General features: G+C 42.4%; 1 protein-coding gene across 1 annotated transcript; it reads left to right on the plus strand.

Annotated features, from left to right (window-relative positions):
• Positions 1–983: 983 nt before the first annotated feature.
• lpar2b (lysophosphatidic acid receptor 2b) lies at positions 984–19,716 on the plus strand. The gene is made up of 5 exons (XM_086119430.1): positions 984–1,378; positions 9,343–9,794; positions 11,677–12,171; positions 15,018–15,277; positions 19,286–19,716. Exons 2-5 carry the CDS (start codon positions 9,539–9,541, stop codon positions 19,385–19,387), a joined length of 1,113 nt encoding a protein of 370 aa, XP_085975556.1. The 5' UTR covers positions 984–1,378; positions 9,343–9,538; the 3' UTR covers positions 19,388–19,716.
• The last annotated feature ends 1,306 nt before the right edge of the window (positions 19,717–21,022 follow it).

Genomic DNA, 21,022 nt, shown 5'->3' on the forward strand with positions numbered 1-21,022 from the left:
CCACTCAGCTATTGCAGGCATGAAGGCAGCCACTCAGCATCCCCTGTTGCCGAGACGACAGCTTGGGGAAACAAGCATGGGCACTGTGACGGCTGCAGTGCATAAACACATGCACACACACCACATCAGGAAAGTATACAGTTGTCACATCTTGACACTCGAGAACCTCGGCGCCAGAAACAATCGTAAACAGGAAGTCATAACGGCATTTTCCTCACTGACACCCCCCTTGCTTTTTCTCACTTGTTCCACGTCTGCTGTCTTTCTGGTATTTCCTCCTCGGCTTTCCCGTCATTGTCGTCATGACACCGTTGGCCTGCCACAAACACTCCGAACACCCATCGCATGTGTTACATTTAAGGTTCAACCCTTGGTCAGCTATGAAGAATAATTCAAGTTTGAGCCATCCATGTCAATGAGGGAATGAATTGTAGAACGATCCTAAGCATTCAATGACATGTTTTTGTACCCAATGAGGATGAGATCCACATACAAATTTTTGTAAAGGTCACATACCATCAAAGTCTAATTTTCTCCAGGTCAAACATGTTTTAATGTTTTACAAAACAAAAAGAAAGATGGAGGCTGAAGTAGCTTCCACATTTCAGCATTGAGTGGCCACGGCCACGGCCTTGAAAGCGGCTTGATTTTTATTTTTTACGCGGTTTAAGCAATTTTTTTTTTCAAGTGGATTTTTTTAATCATTCATATTTGGCAGGGTTGTTCAAATCCCTCTTATCTCTGACGTGTCAATGCTGATTACCGTACTTTTTTCACTTTACAGGGACTTCAATAATTCACCTCATTAGGAGCCAAACTGGAGGGTTGAACGCCCTCCCCCAAACTGTCAATCAAGCCGAGTTCCTCTTATCATTGGCAGGTAGGCATCGCGTTTAGCCAATGGGTGACATTTGTAGGCGGAGCCCCAACACCGGCCAAGATGCCCCGCCGCCAAGCTCTTGGAGGAGGCGGGGGAGGCCGAGGCGGTGGCGGAGGAGGCGCCCAGCGGCGCAGCCTGCCTCCGTGCCTCGCCCTTTCCGCCCCTTACAGCCCAAAGTCAGCGAGCACCGATCCGGCGTGCAGGTAACGACAAGAGTGCCGAACAAGTCCCGGAAGCAAGCAGGCAGGCAGGTTGGCCTGAGGACATTTGGGGCTTTCTGCCAACAAATTAAGAACGAGCCTCGCTGGCATTGGAACATTTTATTTACTTTGTTTTATTCTTTTTTTTTTTTTGGTCGTGTTTGTGTTCACCTTTTGTGGGGCGTCGCAGTTTGTGCTTTGCGGGAGGTGACCCTCAGGTACTTTCAGGTATCTTTTTTGCTAGCTCGACGACTCCTGTGGATTTACTCGAAGAACAAGCTCAAAGTAATCAACGAAGGTAAGTGTAGTCCATTTATTTATGATGTGCGGGTTACAACTTAACATTTTTGGGTGAAAGTTAGCGTTTTATTGTCAGTTGTGGGGAGCGCTCGCGCGCGCGCGCTCGCTTTGTCGTGACCGTCAAAGGTGCTTCTGCACGCGGGGACGTCTGAAGTGCCTCCCGGTCTTGTCGAAGCACCAGCCCGGAGATACCTATCTTGTCCAACACCTCCAGCTCACCACATCCCGCCAGCCACCGAAGCTGTGATTTATTTATTTTTTCTTTCAAATCTCTTGATTTGCATCAGCCGTCGTCTTTATTGCTGTTTTGCATAATATTATAGCCATTAAGAACCCCATCCAGCTACACACAATGCAGTTGTCAACGTGGAAAAAGGATGGCAATCAGAAACCAGTTATATATATATATATATATATATATATTTATTTTTTTAAATTATTTTTTGGGGTGGAAATTGTACAAAAAAGCTTCCCCAATTTTGATATTTTAGGAAAAAACATGTAGTCAACATGCAAAACATGATTTCCCTTTGCAGACCACATAAAATTAGGCCAGTGGGGCCTCAAGTTTGACACTAATATAACACTAAATGATCCATGAATTAATATGAAATATTTTATTCCATTTCACTTCAGCTGGAATTGTACCACATTCTGTCACCAGAGACTGCTTCCTAATCTATGAAGGAGTGTTCGGGCCACATTGACAAGAAAAAAAAATTACATGTCAAAAGAATAAAGCACAATACAGCGATACTCTGTGAAACAAGTTTTATTTTGACCACACTCAAAACACTCCTCCTAATAATCGTCCTTAAATATTGAAATGACTGGAAATGCCATTGAGCTGCTCCATTTTGCCAATAGGACTATAATGAATAATTGTGAAGTGTACTGTAGTACAATAATAGAAAATAGCACTTTACATATATATATATATATATATATATATATGCTTGTTATTTATATTGTCTGTCTGCGTGTTTTGCGACACCCTATGAGATCAAATCTATTTATGGCGTTCTGAATTGTGTGTTGGCATTAAGATGGAGTATTTTGAGATATAATGAAGTTATTGTGCCCTGCGACCGACTGGTGACCAGTTCAGGGTCTGTCTTTTGTCTGTCTGTTAGTCTGTCTTTTGGCCAAAGTCATCTGAAATATGCTCCAGCATCCCCTGCAACTCTTGAAAGAATAAAGCAGTTCAGACAATGGATGGATGGAGGAAGTTACAGTATATGCTTGTTTTAAATACACAACATGTCATGGGCTCTTTATCCATCTGTTGGGAATAATCCCGTTGACGTTTTTCTTCTATTACAGAGAGAGAAAAAAGTTATATTTTCAAAAAGGTAGCATACTTTCTCAATAAAACCCTGACGTTTTTGAGGTTAGTTATACTGTTACAAGAATAATGATGGAAGGATTTCAACAATGAAGGGTCGCACCATTTTGAGATCATCATATCTTTTCAATTAAAATCAAAATTCACGAGGACGTTGTCTATTTTAAAGACCCTGAAATATTTTCCAGAGAGTAATCTGAAATCAAGAAAAAAAAAAGATATTTTTGAGATGAAAGAAGTAATAGTTAGGAAAGAGTCATATACTTCCATGGAAGAAAAGATTCAAGCCTACCCAATCTTGTTATGAAAATGGAAGTTGTATATTTTTGTAGGGAAAAATATATATAAATAAATGAACAATCATCTATCTTGCATGTCCTTACACTAACCCAATCAAGACTGTAAAACATAAACTGGACTGATCTAAAAAAAAAGAGAGAGAACTTTTTATTTCAATCTACATTTTTTATGCACAATTATTTTTGTTGAATTACAATTTAATTTAATCCATTGAATTGAAGAGCCCACCCGCCAATAATACTAACCAGAATCACTTCACAATTTCTTCCATCAAAAGTACCCAAAACGGCACCTTGAAGGAGTCCATGTTTTCTTCTGTGTCAGGTCGTCACTTGATGCACTTTTTAGTGGCACCGGACATGAAAAGGAACAAGAAATAAAGAAAACATGGCAGTCTCTTTATTTTTTTTCCATAGCTGTATATTCGCTTAATGGACTTCCCACGTTAGATTTGTGTTTGAATTTTGCTCTCCTCAAGTCTCCTGCTCTTGAAAAGGTTCCCTTTCAGTCAACCACAGAGGTTTCCATCCAACTTGTCCGTGACGTGTCGGTGCATGTGTTGGGGTGATTCAATGTCTCAAGTGTACAATAGTACAGATATTACTCGCTCAGAGTAGGAGATTCCTGCCTCTTGTGTTAGAGGGGCCACTTGGTCTGCAAAAGCCCAACCAGAAGCTGAACAAAATTCCTTTTTTTTTTTTTTCTTTCAACCAGGAACTCCAGCAAAGACATTTGAGTGCCTCTCCCTCTAAAGGTTTGGACACCCCTGGGGTGCAAATCTTTCCTGCTGAAAAGAATCGCTGGCTCGCCCAAACAGTCAATACTTATTTAAAAAAAAAAAAAAATTTACCCTCTAAGAATGGCGGGAGGAAGAGAAGACTTCGGGCGTGGCTGCCCTGCTAATGACGGGTTAGCGTCGAAACTGCTGTTTACCGTCGACGCTCATTCCCTGCATGCGCAAGTGGATGCAAGCGATGCAGAAAAAAACGCTCAGTCGTATGTAGCGTCACAGAAGTAGCGCAGTGAATTTGGAAGCCAGCATTGTTTAGCACTGGAGGACAACTCTTTAAATGTTTGCTCTCGTGTCAGCGGGTTGGTCCAAGGTGCTACATAACGGCAGTCGCCATTGCAGACTGTGGAATTGTCCGCCAAGCGCGAGGCCGCGGTCTCGATCCGGGGCTGTAAAAGTCGACTTCACGTTGCTTTTGAATTGTCAGTTTCGAAGCATTGGTATTGAGAACAAAGATAATTCAACATTTTATTTACATAATTTTTTCCCCAATTCATTTCAAACATTTTTATTGAACTGTACAAAAATAAATGCAGAACTATCCAAATAAAACGGTGAACAGTGCAAAAATGGACCCATCGGGAGATAATGAATATGAATCAAAATGTAAACATCAGTCTGAAGTTATGATCCTACATATTGGCGCTGGCGTCATTTCAATTTGCAAATGCGAATGATGAAAAGATGACGCGACTGATTGCCGCTTGCGTCCGGTGGCTGCCGGCCACTGTTTAACTTCTCTTGTCAAAATAGCTTTGTCTTTAGAAGAAGACGCCACGTCATGGCTGCCCATCAACTTAGGCAGGGGTGTCACTCATTTTTGTCGCTGGACACATTATACTTACCGTTTCCCCTGGAGGGCTATGATGACTGAAACTATATGAAGAAATCAAGAATAACGTTTTATTCAATTATTGTTTGAGTAACTGTAATGAGGGGTTTGGTAACAAGAAACCGCTTACATTATGTCACTGATTTATTACATCTGAAAATTTGAAATTTTGGTCCAGGTTTTAGCAAGCATTATGGAAGTTGTCATCTTTGATTTGCTTTCGCGGGCCACTTAAAATGATGTGGCAGGCCACATCTGGCCCCCGGGCCTTGAGTTTGATAAATGAACTAAGCGTTTCGCTGCACATTCGGTCATTGTCACTTCAACTTGCAAACCAAAGTTAGAAGGAAAAGCCGAACTGCAGTCACAATTCTCAATCCGGTACGGTGAATGGGGACCACCATTGCTCTTGGGTAATCATTGGGTAATCATTTCCATGTTACTTGGCTTTATTTGCAAGCCTCATTCAAAATGATGTCAAATGGAAATTTGATCCGGTGATCTCAAAAGGAGGCCTGAGGTTTCGGTAAGATTGAAGCTTCGTGACCCACAGCAGAAAAATGCATCCAAAAGAAGCTGAGCCTTTAGTCCTCAATCTCACATGAGTGTCCTTTGCAAACCAAATGTACTAGTTCTCACATGTCATATCTTGAATGTGAGCCACAGAAATACAAAAAACAAGCTAAAGTCTTGAATTTGACATTAGTTCTCTTGGAAAGCGGTAACGAGGTCCAGGGGAACCTTGATTTAATAGAACAACAACCAATGGAGCTCAGATTTAATGGACAGAAAGAAGTCCATTCCACTCAACACGCCCCTTCCAGAGTACAAAAAGTACATAGTAGCTGTTGGAAGTCTCTTAGTTCCAGGTTTGGCCGCAATTTGCCAAACCGCTTGTAAATGCCGCTGCGGCGCCATCAACAGAGACCGGTCACGTGTTTCAGTGTTGCAGTGCTCTTGTGTCATAGATAAACAGGCTTCCAGTAGACTAGAGCAGGCTGAAAAAAACAAAAACAAAGACACAGTAACTTTCGCATCAAAAGCTATGTATGGAAATATGCGGTGGCCGTGTCAGCTGGGGAGCGAGTCCCTACAAATGTCACGGAAATCCTGACCGTTAGCTTAATATCCGTGCTAGCATGCAGCTCACAAGGCACATGTTTGTGTTGACATACTCGTGTCTATGAGTGTTGTTTTTACTGGAGCGAGTAGGGTAAACGGCTCTTGACCATTTTTGGCACAGTACACTGTTGTTTTTGTAAAGCTCTTATCTGTGGTATCAAATGCGAACATAGGAGAATAATGTCCATTCTATCAGCGCTTCCTTTTTCACCCATGTCAAAAAAAACAGTTTGAAGCCTTTTTGCACCCTTTTTTCATTATTTCTTTACTATACTTTTGTTCTGTAGCTTGTTGGGCTTTTTATACTGTAAAAAAAGTACAAAACAATTTTGTGTTGTATTGGGTGTTTTTAGGCTTCAGAAAAAAACCCCCAAAACATAGCTCGATGTAACGGACAGTCGGCTCTAACTGTGTAGTTGTTCTCTTTGTGCGCAAAACGCAAGCCCCATCGCTACGTTGCTGTATTGCTCTGATCAGTTTGCTTTTGCTGACTGTAAATGGTGTCTGATGATACAAAAGTGAAGCATCTGTCAGAAAATGTGACAACAACAACTCTTGTTTGGAAGTTGGTGTACGGTGATGAGTCATACAGTTGTGCTCTCAACAATAGGGGTGTTCACACGGCAAGATTTGGTCCGGTGCTACGACGGGGCTGCCCCAGTAGAGCGTTCACACGTGCAAATTAGCTCCGGCGTAGCCCCGGAAAACAGCTTACACCGGACCAAATTTGATCCACCTCAGGGAGGTGGTTTAAAAATTTGCTCCAGAGCAAATGCTCGTTAGCGAAGCAGCACCGGTGTAAATTTGCACATGTGAACGCAACTGGGTTAAATTTGCTCCAGAGCAAATGCTTGTGAAGAGTTTACGTACGGCGAGAATGCGTTGCTTTCGTGCTCTGTCGGACTTCCGCCATGTGTTTGTTTAATAACGACATAAGACTTGGCTGGTAACATCTTTCCTTTTGTAGAAGACTGGACTGTCTCGGAGTTGTTTGTGTAGTTTGTTCATTTGTTGTGTGTTCACAACCCCCCGCTCCCCATATAATTTATTTTGTGATTTCCTCTCTTGATTTTCTGTTTGGCGCATTACGTGTTTGCTTTTCTGAGTGTCATTGAAGTCATCGTTGATTTACGTTTTCGGGGGCGGTCACTCTCGAGCAGAAGGCACGGAGACCGAGAAGAAGGACGTGCCTGTCCAGTAGTCGCTTGAGTTGTGTATACGTTTTAAAAAGAACCAACACGACAGCTCATTTGTTTTCTGTCGTTTTGCCCCGCTGTAGAAACTGCCATGTGAACGCAAGTGGGGCTGCACCGACGCTGTGCCGGTGCAGACACGCTCAGCGGCTTTGTACGTGTGAACGCTCCACACAATTTGCTGCGGTGCAAAATATATTGCAACAAAATACATCGGTGCAGCGCCGGAGCAAATGTGTGCCGTGTGAACACCCCTAATAGCAATGTGGTTTGGGGGGGAAAAAAGGAATAAAGCTCAAAAAGCATTTGAGTGGCTTTCTATATAAACCAAAATCCGCCCGTTTCTCTCTCAGGCTAACATGGAAGTGTTGATTCATGCTTTTATTTCCTGTTGCTTCGATTATTGTAATGCCCTGCTCTCTTGTCTTCCTCAAAAGAGTATTTCAACCTTACGACTCCAGAACTCAGCCGCACGAGTCCTGACAAGGTCCAGAGGGCGGGAACACATTAGAGCAGTTTGAAAGTCACTCTGTTGGCTCCCCGTCTGTTTCATCATTGAATTTAAGGAGCTTTGATTCCTTTTTAACTGTCTTAGCGGTCTTTGGTCACCTTATTTATCCAGCCCTCCTTTTATCAGATCAACCCTGGCGGATCCTGAGGTCCTCTTAATTATTCCTCGGGTGAGAACCAGAACACATGGAAAGCCTGCATTCGGCCATTTTGGATGGAAAACTTGCCAAAGGACATCAGGTCCGGAAAGACTGTTGATGTTTTTTTCAGTGGAGGCTTAGGCCACATCTTTTTAGCTTGGCGTTGAATAACTTAATATATTTAATACTTTTAATTTAAGTCTTTTTTTTTTTTTTTTGCAGCAGTGGTATGGTCCTATTGTTTTTCTGTGCCTTGCCATTTTTAAAAATATAATATAATTTATCGGGTGTATTGGAGGGGACCTGTTTTTATGTTGTATTTTGATGGATGAAAAGTGCCACGTAATTTATGTTTGATTGATTGACGATTTTGTTGTGAATCGCCGATGTATAATATTTAATTTCTTACGGCGGTTGCACATGAGTTGACCAACTCTGTGAACCTGTGAAGTGAACTCCAGTACAGAAAAATTGTTTGGCGTTTCTTTAAAAAAAAAAGAAATTTAGCTATTTTTCTGATGTTAACTATCCCTGACTACATTTGAAGGTGACGCCATTAAAAAAAAAAATCCTTCTGACAAAACTCTTTACATTCCTTTGTCTTGATTTTGTTGAAAGACTGGCTTCTGCTGTGCTTCTCTTATAACTTACAGTATGTCAACACTCCACTCGAGATGAGATTACATATAAAGGTTAGTTCACTGGTATTTCTTGATGTAAGCAGCATTCAAGGTTCCGAGTTCAAATATCAGCACACGCGCTGCAGGGAAGGATGGCTCAAACCCCCGCTTAGTGACGAACGCATCAGTGTAAACGTTTGCAGTGTCTCGGGCGGTTTTTTTTCTCTTTTTTTTTTTTTTTCAACATATCCGCCGCACAAAACGTAAATCCTGTTAGTGTAAGCAGCACTCGAAACTCTACACTGCTGCAAGCTGGAGAGTGGAGGAACCAACTTGAGTGCGTTGAAAAGCAACAGACCGTGTCAGCTGATTACAGTTGTACTCGTGTACTCCTTTTTCGAGTGCAGTTGACACAAGGGACTGTTTTCACAACCAGGCGACAGTTGTGTGTCATAACCTGGGCAAAAAAAAAAAAAGAAAATGCGCCCAATCACTGTTTTCACGAAAAAGTCTGAAGCATCTATGCCTGAACTGAAAGAACGAAAGCTGCTTAAACTGCCTCTCCCGTTCTACTTTTTTTTTTTTTTTTTTCGATTTTGGCATCTTCTGCGCAACCTCAGTAGGAGAGTGGGTCATTGAGGGTGTGTGTGTGTGTGTGTGTGTTTGGATTGAGATTGTGTTTCATAGCTGCATTATGTAATTGCGAGGTGTGTCTCCGACGTGGCCTCTCTGCCGTCTCCATTGTGGAGACGCGGCAAAATGGCGCGTGTGAGGGGGGAGTGATGGTGACTAGAAAGGAAGCCTCTCGCAGGTTAGTCATCGCTAACGCCGGAGAGAGAGAGAGACGGGTTGATGTTCAAAGTTTGCAGCTCAAACACAAGTTGGCTCTGGTGCTGAAAAAGTAATGTGCAGAAGTAATCCATTCATTGTAGTTAAATGTTATTTGTCGAGTGAAAGCTCAAAGGTAACTAAATCAGTTCCAACGGGCTTGTCCACCTCAAAGTTTGATGAATTAAAAAAAAAAAACAGGCAAGTAAATATTTTGAGGCTTCAAAATCATCCTTATGAAATTGATCAGTGATCAAAGGTGTGTGTTTGTGTGTCCCGCAGACGAGCATCGTCACCCGTGCAGCCGACGGCATGCTGCCCTCCATGCCGTCAGGGAGAGGGCCAGTCTGAATGGCGACCTAGCGCCGCCCGTCTTCCCCGCCGTTTGAAAGGCACTCCTACCCCGCCATCTCGCCTCCGTCCTCCGAGCCCAGCCTCCGCCCAGCCCCCCCTCCCGCTCCCCCACTCCGGCGCCGCCATGGATATTCTGACAGACGACACCGAGGGATGCTACCTGAACCGCAGCGTCAAATTTTTCTACGAGAAAAGCGGCAAGAACATCAGCGACCACTGGAGCAGCCGCGACTACGTCATCGTCTCGCTGGGGATGACCGTCTGCTTCATCGTCATTTTCTCCAACCTGCTGGTCATTGGGGCCATTTTAAAAAACAGACGCTTCCATTTCCCCATCTATTACTTATTGGGGAACTTGGCTCTGGCAGACCTCTTCTCAGGTACGTCAATTGGTAACGTGTTTTTTTTTTCTTTAGCATTAGACCAGTGGTTCTTAAGCTTGTTAGAGGTGCCGAACCCAACCAGTTCATATGCACATTCGCCGAACCCTTCATTAGTGAAAAATAAAAATAGCATTTTTTTCCAAAGTCAAGACATAAAAAAGACATTTACTAAAAACAGTAAAAAGTCAATAAAATTTCAAGACAAGTCTTGGGGTTTTATTTGTTTTTTTTTTTTTAAATAGTATGGCAGAGGCTTGGTCGAACTCCTTGGACTGCTTCACCCAAACCCTTAGGGTTCGATTGAACACAGGTTAATAACCACTGCATTAGACGATCATCAACTAATTCCCTTGGTGGACTAAGGGTAAAATAAACTTTATTTTTGTCCATTTTTTTTTAATGGAATTGTTCTGACCTCCAGGTTCAGTGACTGTGCTGCATTGTGCAGAATGTTTCCTCGATTTGCCGTTGCTCCACTTCCCAAAGTTGACCTCATGTTGGCCTTCCGTTTGACTGACTCAACAGCAATTGAGTTTTTACTCAATGTCTTCAAGACACAGTCGGCAATCCGATCCTTCAAATTTTTAATGAAACAAAAAAAGCAGCGTGCCGTACAACCAAAGATTGTGTTGGACTGTGTTTGGTTTGATAAAAATTATACATTAACTCTCGTCGCAAAACCGTCAGTGCATTACAACGGACAAACCAAAACAAATGTAGGACTATAAAAATGAATTGACTTGGTATCAACTATGTGAGGAAAGATAAGAGAACCTTTTTTTTTTTTAACCTCATCAAAGGTTCAACTACAAAAAAAAAATCCAGAATCTTTTTGCCTGTCACTTTAAATAGTTCCTGCAAGAGTTGGAGGTGAGACGCTTGTTGACTGCGCATGTTCCCCATGCAGCAGCACGCAAGGAAGTTTCAGTTGACGGTTTGCCTGACAAATGAGAGCCGCGGTGCACTGCAGCACCTAAGACGCTCCTTGCGCGTGTCTCTGTGTGGTCTTTCCACTGGAGAACATTAGTCACACTGCCGCGGCTTGTTGCCTTCAAGGGGCTCGTCCTCGCCGCTGTTGTGTCAAACCAAAAGAATCACACTCGGTAGCTTTGTGGGTTTAAAACGTGACTCGCAAGACGTCGGCAGCGAGGACGCGATATCTGATGATGGGATGGTCATATGGGGGGAAATAAATGATTTGTAATTTTATAAAATATCATTGACAGAATAACTGTCAATGATATTCACTCAGTGTTTTCGATTCCCGTCTCAGTGCCTGGATTGTGTTCGGTACAGCAAGGCGCGATGATTCTGTCGTATGAATGGCAACTGGTGGTGTTTTTATTTGTCTTTAGACATGGGGAAAAAAAAAATTGCAGTGGTTGATGCACAACTGTGACATTAAGATTTGAATAGCCGTCTTGGATTGGTCTAAAAGAAAAAAAATGGAAATCACAGGCCAACTCTGGCGGTGGTTAGTGCGTCGACCTCACAGTGCAGAGGTCGTGGGTTCGATCCTGGCTCCGGCCTGCCTGTATGGAGTTTGCATGTTCTCCCCGGGCCTGCGTGGCTTTTCTCCGGGTACTCCGGTTTCCTCCCACATTCCAAAAACATGCATAGCAGGCTGATTGAACACTCTAAATTGTCCTCAGGTGTGAGCGTGAGTGTCTCTGTATGCCCTGCGATTTGGCTGGCAACCGGTTCAGGGTGTCCCCCGCTTACTGCCCGAAGACAACTAGGATAGTTCTCCAGTACCCCCCGCGACCCTTGTGAGGATAAAGCGGTTCGGAAAATGGATGGATGGATGGATGTTGAATCAACAACGCGAACCCCGTGTCGACCTCAAATGAAATGCGTCTGCTTCTGCTTTGCTTCACAGGTGTCTCCTACCTCCACTTGATGTTCCACACGGGCCCGTGGACGATCAAGCTGTCCAAGTACCGGTGGTTTGTGCGCCAGGGGCTGATCGACACCAGCCTGACCGCATCCGTCCTCAACCTGTTAGCCGTGGCCGTGGAGCGCCACCAGACCATCTTCAACATGCAGCTCCACAGCAAGATGAGCACCCGGCGCGTCTTTGTCATCATGATCTTCATCTGGCTGGTGGCCATCGTCATGGGCCTGGTGCCCACCATGGGATGGCACTGCCTGTGCGACCTGGACAAGTGCTCCACCATGGCGCCGCTCTACAGCCGCAGCTACCTGGTGTTCTGGGCGCTCCTCAACCTGCTGACTTTCTCCATCATGGTGGCCGTCTACACTCGCATCTTCTTGTACGTGAGGCACAAGAGCAAGCAGATGTCGCAGCACACCACGCAGATGAGACATCGGGAGACGGTGCTCAACCTGATGAAGACCGTCTCCATGATCTTAGGTGAGGCTCCTTTTCAGCGCATGTAAATTATTCCTTCATCTGCGAACCTCAATGGGGATTCCAGTCTCACTATACATCACGATTGCAAAGAGGAGGGGCCTCAGAACAGATCCCAGTTGGAGTCCCGCCGCCACCTTAAATTTCTTCCGTCACACCTCGAGCAACCCTCATCACTCTTCTTCTGTCCTATTCTAAAATTCTTCTCTGCCACTCCAGACTTCCTCGTACAGTACTAAAGTCGCTCTCTGGCTATGGCAACTGGCAGCCTCTGGCCACGTCACAGTCTTAAGAGCCCACTTGATTAAATTAAATACTGTAATAATAAGAAATGTAGTCATCGTGAACGCTTAAAGGACTCAATGCATCACTGTAATTGATAAACACTCTTCATATTTTCTTCATTGTAATTCATATTCATTTTTATGTGTTTGCTAAAAAATACAAAATAATTTTTTTAATATTAAATCGCTCTTGTAAAATTGAGGAGGGAAACAAAATCGTTGAGCCCTGCTGTGTCCCCTGCTTCAGCCAGCTGCTTGCTGCGCCTAGCATGCCTGCACTTGGTATGCCTCCACTTGTTCATCCCGAATCTCTCGACACGCACGCACACCCACACCCACACACACACTCTCTCACTCCCCCCCACCTTCACAACTCCCCTTGCGTTCCATAGTGCAACAATCCCAAAGTACCTCCCCACCCTGCTCCTTACACTGTGTCCGAGCCCCCCCCCCCCCTTTCTGTTTTGCTTTTCCAACACGACAATAAATTCCTCAAGCTGCCCCAAACCCCATTTGTCTTTTCTGCCGTCGCTCAGCAGCGAGCGCCTGCCACCTCTGGCATGTGAGGGAGGCCAGGAAAACCCTGGCGTGCCGTGACAAGGAGCCGCATACTTGAGTTACTATGACAGAGTAAAGTGTGTGCGTGTGTGTGTTGTTTGGTGTAGCCCGGGGTTGAACCATCTCAAAGTTGACATCTGGTGTGTGACACTGGAATTAGTCCTTGGCCTCACGCGTTCCTCGCATTGCTCGCATCACACTTTACGCCGTAGCGTGCGCACATTGTTATCAATTCGCCGAAAGGATTCCTGAGCTCCCCAATCAAGTGTTATGATAATGAAATGTGATCATGCAGACTAAACGGCGTGTGTGTGTGTGTGCGTGCATGTGTGAGAGGAATTTACAGTACATTCCCGTTCTCCCTGTAGGACCTCCTGCTTCGGACATTCTTCGGCACGTCCATCTGTTTTCTTGTTTCGTGTACCGGCACAATTGTATATTTATTCTTTTCCATTATCTCCAACGAGATGAGTTTTTTTTGCTCTCCTGACCCGAATTTCTAGGAAATTGGCCCGATACAAATTTCACGAATAAATACGATGGAATCAACACCTTCTTGCTTTTTATTAATATTGAATAGTCCATATTTTGGTTCTACTGACTTCAACTGATCACTCATCATCACTGATATGATTACTGCGCTGCACATGGTGATTTCATGCCGCAAAAAAAAGGAACATGAAGTAATGTAAAATAATCGTCACTTAACGTACAGTACCGGTACTTCATATTGAAATTACAGGGTCAGTGCCGGTTGTGGTCGGGCCACCAAGAGCAATCACGGCCAATTCCAGTTGAACTTTGGTATGGTCGTGTGAAATCGTGTGAAATCCAAAGCAATAACTTGAACAAGAAATAATGTAAATCCTATTTATCCATTCCAGACAAGCAGATATATAACTATAGTTTAAAATTCCAAAACATTGGGAAATGAATGTCAACAACTAATAAGTGAATGACGACTTCACATCACTTTTACCGTGATTGAAGCCTCTTGATGGCGGAGAGACAGGGGCCATTTTCCAAGTTCTTTCTTGAATTCTAGAGTAAATTAAAAATCTAAAAAGCAGGGCAGTCTAACAGCTTCACCGCACTTTATATCTTTAATCGTCTCCTTCAAATTGTTTAGTGACGGTCTATTGATTGAGGTGGGCAAATAAGCCAGGATGTCTTCGTACAGTCGAATGCATGCTTTTGTTTTGAAGGTCTGACTATTGACTGGATGTGTTGGGCAGATGTTGCGAAGCAGACCGGCAGGTTTATTGCTTGTTCATAAAAGCACGCAATGTGGAATACGCCCTGCCATCAGTTGAAACCTTTATTAACAAGTTATGAAATGCCTCGGAGGAACACCGGGGTTATGATACAGGGTACCGGGTAGGTTATAGGGATTGTTAGTTTTTATTTATTTTTCACTTTTTAAAATTCTTTATTTTTTTTTTTTTTTTTTTTGTGCGGGTGTATTTGTTTGTTTGTTTTTTTCCCTCAAAAGCTTTCTTTTAGGTTTTTTTTGTTTTTTTATTTTACAATTTAGCATGAGTGTTTTTATATCATACTTGTCAGGTGCAAGATTTAAAATAAAAATCACAAAGATTTTTAAAAAAGTCACTAAATATTGTCTCATAAAGTAAAGTCCACTACAATTCACAAATGACTGTTCAAACTTTTTCGTTACGGGCCTTACTTACACAAATACGGAAATAAACGCATTTAAAATTAACCCCGAAAGCTCATGTATAATACTTTTTTTTAAAATTAATTGTCAAATATGAAAACAAAGGACTTTTTTGCTATAACCATAGCTTTATCAACATAAAATGTAGTTTCAATTATCGTAGTTCTCTTTTTTTTTTCCCAAGCAATTTTCATTCAATTGTATTATTATTATTTTTTTTTAAATTCCAGTTTTTGTCAGTATGTTAACCTTCATTAAATATAATAATATGAATGAACATGCATGGATTCTGAGGAATGAATGGCGCAGCCTCGCTCTGCCTCCCTCTCCAGGCTGGTTTGTGATCTGCTGGACTCCTGGCCTGGTGGTGCTGCTGCTGGACGGCCTGGGGTGCGAAAAGTGCAAAGTGCTGCGCTACGAGAAGTACTGCCTGGTACTGGCCGAGTGCAACTCCCTGGTCAATCCCATCATCTACTCCTTCCGGGACAAGGACATGCGGAGGACCTTCAGGGAGATCCTGTGCTGCCTGTGCCAGCGCGGCGGCGACAAGTCGGGCGTGTCCGGCGTGAACTTTAACACCTTGGACCACGAGGTACTGTCTGAGAGCAACGGAACCGATGTCACCAGTCTCAAACAAAACAGCCACTAGGCCCCTTCCCGCTGACCGGGGATGACTGTATGCTCACATCGCGCCTTTTCGGGAAACACCAAATGGGTGGGCTTGTCACATTTTTCCCTCATTATTTTCAGATTTTCTTGAAACCATGTCCAAGTAACGGAATGCAGACCAAAAAAAAAAAAAAAGGTTCACACATTTGAGCGCTTTCCTCAACAAATCCAGCACCGGGGAAAGAATATTCATCTTATCTACACATTCCTCACATTTTTGTGTTTTTGAAGTCCATATCATTTGATCCCTGTCAGTGTAGCCCATCTCGCGAGGATCTTAATTAGTTATTGGTTACTTTTCATGTACTTTAAAGTGAGACATATCCAGGTACACGATGCTTACAAAACCTGAAATAACCCGCACACCGAAACTGTGTGTCAAGTCAGTGTCAGTAAACGACATAAAAAAAAGAGAGATAATGGATGCCGACAATACAGAAGTAAAGAAAACGACGAAATATCAAATTTGAACTGTAACAAACTTTTTTTTTCAGGATTTGCTGAATTTGGTTTAAACAAGCAAACAGTGTTTTAATTGCCATTCCCTTATTCAAAAACGAGACGGTATTTCAAATTAATAGTGCGGAAAATGCACTTACTATTATTGATTCCGTAATTGATTTCATCTGTAACATGCCAGAAAAGATGCAAAACTGTTGATCTTGCTTTTCCAAAGTACTTTGGTCAAAGCAGATTCTGAAATATCTGAGAGTATGTTTGTCAGAAGGCTGAAATTCCGAGGATTTGAGCAATTTTAAATTTCAAAAAGTCTCAACCATGACTCAATTCTCAAAAATAATTCTCGATTAATTTGATAGGTCACCGATTCATTGTTGGACCTCCACATTGAATTTTAGCATCCAGTTGGCCTTGGTTGGCTCTTCCTTGCTTTCCAATCAAGTTAGCTGTTAGCTAATCAAGTTAGCTGTTAGCTAATGGCGAAGTTAGCTGTTAGCTAACGGTGAATCTGCGACCCCACCAAGACTCGATGCAGCTCCGCCTCCCTTTTTTGTCTTTGACAGCTAGCAGGTTGCGCTACACTTGGGCTTCCGCATGATAGTCTTTAAGATTGTGCCGACGACGCTAACCGTTGCTTGAAAGCGACGCTGGTGTATGTATACCTGTATGTCGTCGGCGCAGCGACAGAGTACTGTATCATTCAATCTGACCACTTAGTTTTCGGCCACACATGACTGAAGCCCCCGATCGAAAGCTGCGCGCAAGCATTTTATTTTATTTTATTTTTTTAATGCTTGCACTGCGGTGGCTCATACAGGCCTGGGCATCATTGGCAACCGATTTAGATTTATCACATCTTTAAAGCAAATGATTTCTATCGAATTTTCCACTTACTCAGCTAAATCATCATCCCTCGCCATGACGCGTTCTCAAATGTGCCACATCGAGGCTTGGAGACGATGTCATTTGGGTCTTGTCATTCCAGCCTCAGACATCGCCTTGGAAAACCTTTGAACCCGAACATGCAAAAGTGTTGCATCTTTCGAGCTCCGCGTGCAACGATGATGAAATCCATTTGGTTGAGAAGAGGCTTATTGGAATGCAGTGGTCATCTGTGACTCACCTCACTGATGGCCTCTTGGTCTCTGCCCCGCCCCTCCCATAAAAAAAAATCCCCTTTCAGAATTTAATGGTTGTTTTTATTGCACTGCATGCAGCCAAACACATGTTGCCTTCTGGCCACTATCTGAATGTGTGTGTTTATATTTTGTGTGATATACAAGCCAATGGGCACATACACACACACACACACACACACACACACACACGTGTGTGCATCTGTTACTGCTGCTTCCGGCAAACGGAGAGGCACGCAACTACAAGCTTATTTTGCCCAAAGGAAAACTCCAACAGCAAAGCAGGAGAGGGCGCCGTTTCCTTTTTAAAAGCAGAGGCGCTGTCAAACCTCCTGATTCCCTCACAGACATCATGGGAATAGTTCGTTGCAGGGTCAAACTTTGGCCATCAAAAAACAAAAAAAAACACATTTTTAACGAAGCAGCAGTTGCTCAGTCACGTTTTAGCTTTCTCGAGGGTTGAAAATCAGCTACCCGCTTTGCTATTGTTGCATTGAAACCATTTTTGAGAATGACGGCGATGGTAATGAGTGACATCATAGCTTTCGCCTCTTCTTCCACTTCTTTTCAGGCCTAATTTCGCTTTATTGCAAATGATTCAACCGCTGGCCACTCGGGATTTTTAGCGCTGTACCGCAAATCGAAAAGACTTTTGCTCTGACTGAACGCGACATAGTTGCAGTTTGACGATAAATAGCAACAGGAATAAAAGCGATATATCTCTTCATCATCTTTGCCTTCCCATCAGTTTGCTTTGACTCGGATTTGTTGTACTTTTTTGCCAGCCATTCGATGACTAAGAAATTCACAAACCAGCAGCGTATGTGAGACGTGTGATGTTTAACAAGCCCCTTTGTGTTCTGAGATCCGCCACGACGACCTTTTACTCGCAAGTCGGTAACTGCCATGGCAATGCGATCTCAGCTTTGGGCTATTCCCTTTCACGCAGGTGGTGCCCTTCCTCTGATACTAACCTCTGGACAGTGTGAAAGGGGTTTGTGATACGACTTCTAAAAGTAGACACAGGCAAAATGTGGTGTCTTCCAGTTTTACAAGCACAAAGTCCCGTTTTATCCTTTACTTTAAAACCTGATTTTTCTGGCTTTCTCCGGGTTGTCGTTCTGTATGAATGGTACCAACACGAAAGGGGGCGGGGGCGGGGGCGGGGAGGGTGTCAAGTCAAGCCAGCAGATTTCTGCCTTTGGAATTCTGTACTAAGTTGACCTGGCGATTTTCCGCTTTCTCGGGTAGTGTAAGAAAACCCCTTGGATACTAAACTATCAAAGCCATTTTTTCCCCATCTTTTAAAGTTTCATAGTTCTTTAAAAAATAAAATAAAATAATTAAAAAGCACCAACATGAAAAGGGAGTACGAAGTCAACCTTATAATTCCTACCTTTGGAAGTCTTTTATAAAATCCCGTTTACTTTGATTGTAAAAAAAATAATTATAAACGATAGAAAGATAAAGAAAAAAAAAGGTCACTTCAACTTGGTGTGATTATTGCGAAAATGAGTGTCCTTTATTTTTGTTGTTGTCAATTAATATCGCACATGAGCTTTTTGGGGTTCATTTTAAAATGAGTCAAACAGTCTTACACTCAATACAATATTCCATATTTTTCAAAAAAAGCTCAAATGAATACTAAAACGAATAAAAAGCATTTCAATTAAAAAAACGAACCAACCCGCTCTTAAATCTAAAACTAACTGAATTTAAATATATATACAGTATATATAATATATATTCCAAGCATCCTCAACATGTTAGCCCGTTCGTTAAGTGTCAGCCAACTCTACAGACTCATTTTTTGACACCCACGTCAATCACAAGGCCAGACCCCCGCTTTTCACAGCCGTACACTCTCAAAGTCACAGATGCTACAGTCCAACATAAGGTTGCGCAACCCCAAGTGGGCCGAGATAGTACTTGCAACTTCCGAACACGGAAGGCAATCGGGAAGTTGACCGCGTAATTGGATGCGCTTTGAGATAGCGTGAAAAGCTAGCCTCTTTTCGCCTTTTTGCACTCGATTTATGGAGGGAGGGACATGAAATCATCCAGCAATCGTATGACTTTGGACGTCGTATCACAAACCCTTTCAAGGTCAAACATTCCAAGGTGAACTCGGTATCCCATCCCGTTCGGTTGCTGTTCATACAGGAGAGCAACATGCGTCTTGAAGGGGGACTGTCTGCATGTTTTCCATTGGGTCTTGGTCAACTAACTTGTTTTCCTCTCTGCTTTTTTTTTTCTTCTTGACTTGGTGCCCCCCCCCCCCCACTTCCTCCACAACGCTATCACCTTTTCCTCCCTTCTGTTCCCTCTTCCTGTAGAACTCCAAGTCTCGCGACGTGGAGCTGATGGAGAAGAGCAACGGGGCGCCGCTCATCAGCAAACACTCGGATGAGGCGCCATCGCCGGACAGTTGGAATTAAAACCCAAACATGCACGCCTGTCCGGATGGCATAACTTATTCATTTGTGTGTGTGACACTTGAGGTGGATCGGACCTCGTTTCCTGTTTTACCGACCCGCCCAGCACCACTCAAAACATTTGGAAACACTGCAGCGCTGCCTGCATGATGGATGTTGCCGCAACAGAGTGCCTGCAAGTCTTTTTATTTTATTTTATTTTATTTTTTTAGCCTTTTTTTTCTTGGAGCTTTTTTTTTTTTTTTTCATTACATTTTGTGAGCTCCTGAGCAGGCTTTTGTCAGCTTTCTGAGAGGAAGACACAAAAGTAATAAACCAACAAAAGCAAAGAACTAATACATCCATGCAACTTTTTTTATGTGCTCTACCATCTCAAAAGTACTCCGAATGTTATATTTATGATGCTTTTGTTTGTAGCCTGAATGTGGTGTTGTACCTTAAAATTCAATGTTCAATACTGTGGTTCATTAGCTAAACAAGTTCGGAAGAAGTAGACTGAGTTAATTATAATATTTGAACTGTCACTTTGATGCAGTCGTGGGAAAAAAGTTCTTGGTCGTGACTCAAAATGTTGCGTTTCACTAGCTTGGCTGCTTCAGCATTTTTCCCCACCGTATTCTAAACACAATCAACTTCTCAAATGAATTTTCCAACGCTTTTTCTGGAAACTAAATTTATGGAGAAAGTCAAGGAAACACATGAAATTTTTGCACAAAGTCGACCCTTGGGAAGGAAATTGTGCAAACAAGTACAACTTTAGGGGAAACGTAAGAGTTTAAGAAAGTAGGGCAAGGGCATTTGCGTCAGAATTACAGTTTGGCAAAATCTAATCGGTGCAAACGTCTGACAAAATTGACCCAAAGAAAATACAATTGTCTCAAAAACGCTAAATTAGGTATTGTGTCCCAAGAAAAAAGGGAAAATAAGTCAAATATTGTGATGGGGAATTAAAGGCTTTTTTTCAAATTTCAAATTCAGAAAAAAATTTGAATGTTTTAAAAAGTTTGAAAATACGTAATACGTTTCTGCAAATTTGTGTAAATGTGCAAAAGTAGGAGACGTGATAAAACTTCAGGGAAATAAATCATTTGGAAGATGTTAATTTTTTTGAACATTCAAATTCGATTGTCAAAAGTCACACTTTTTTTTTTTTGATAAAATTTAAAAGTGCATCAATTAAAAATCTGAAAAGCATGCCAAACCTCGAAATCGATCTATGTATTTCTGCAAAATGCCAACATTCAGAAAACAGTTTGCGTAAAAAGTTTGATATGAATATCTAAAATCTCATGCCCATTCTAATGTGAAAATTAATTGGCTGATTTTTTATTTTATTTTTATTTTTTTAATGCAGAATGAACAACTTCCAACATCCAATAGGAGTTACTGGGAGAATATTTGACTGTTTGACACCTCGTCCTTTAGTATTTACGTTTTTCTGCATTGGGGAAGACAAAAATATTGACACTTTTTTTTTTTTTTTTTTTTTGCAAATGAGATTTTTTGGGGGAAGGGTGCGGGGGTGTTCAACATAATTATCTGTGTGTTGCACTCTGTTAATGCTTGATTTAAAAAAAAAATTGTGGCAATTTTTTTTTAAATCAAGCATTAACAGAAAAAAAAACAGAAAAATTGTGG

This window comes from Hippocampus guttulatus, chromosome 9, assembly GCF_054856545.1.
Source record: "Hippocampus guttulatus isolate MCC_2025c chromosome 9, RoL_Hgut_1.0, whole genome shotgun sequence".
NCBI lineage: Eukaryota > Metazoa > Chordata > Actinopteri > Syngnathiformes > Syngnathidae > Hippocampus > Hippocampus guttulatus.

Coding starts and splice junctions, on each gene's coding strand:
- lpar2b (XM_086119430.1), top strand. CDS start 9,539: ATGGATATTCTGACAGACGACACCGAGGGATGCTACCTGAACCGCAGC. Junction 12,172..15,017: donor GACCGTCTCCATGATCTTAG/GTGAGGCTCCTT, acceptor CTCCCTCTCCAG/GCTGGTTTGTGATCTGCTGG. Junction 15,278..19,285: donor TTAACACCTTGGACCACGAG/GTACTGTCTGAG, acceptor CTCTTCCTGTAG/AACTCCAAGTCTCGCGACGT.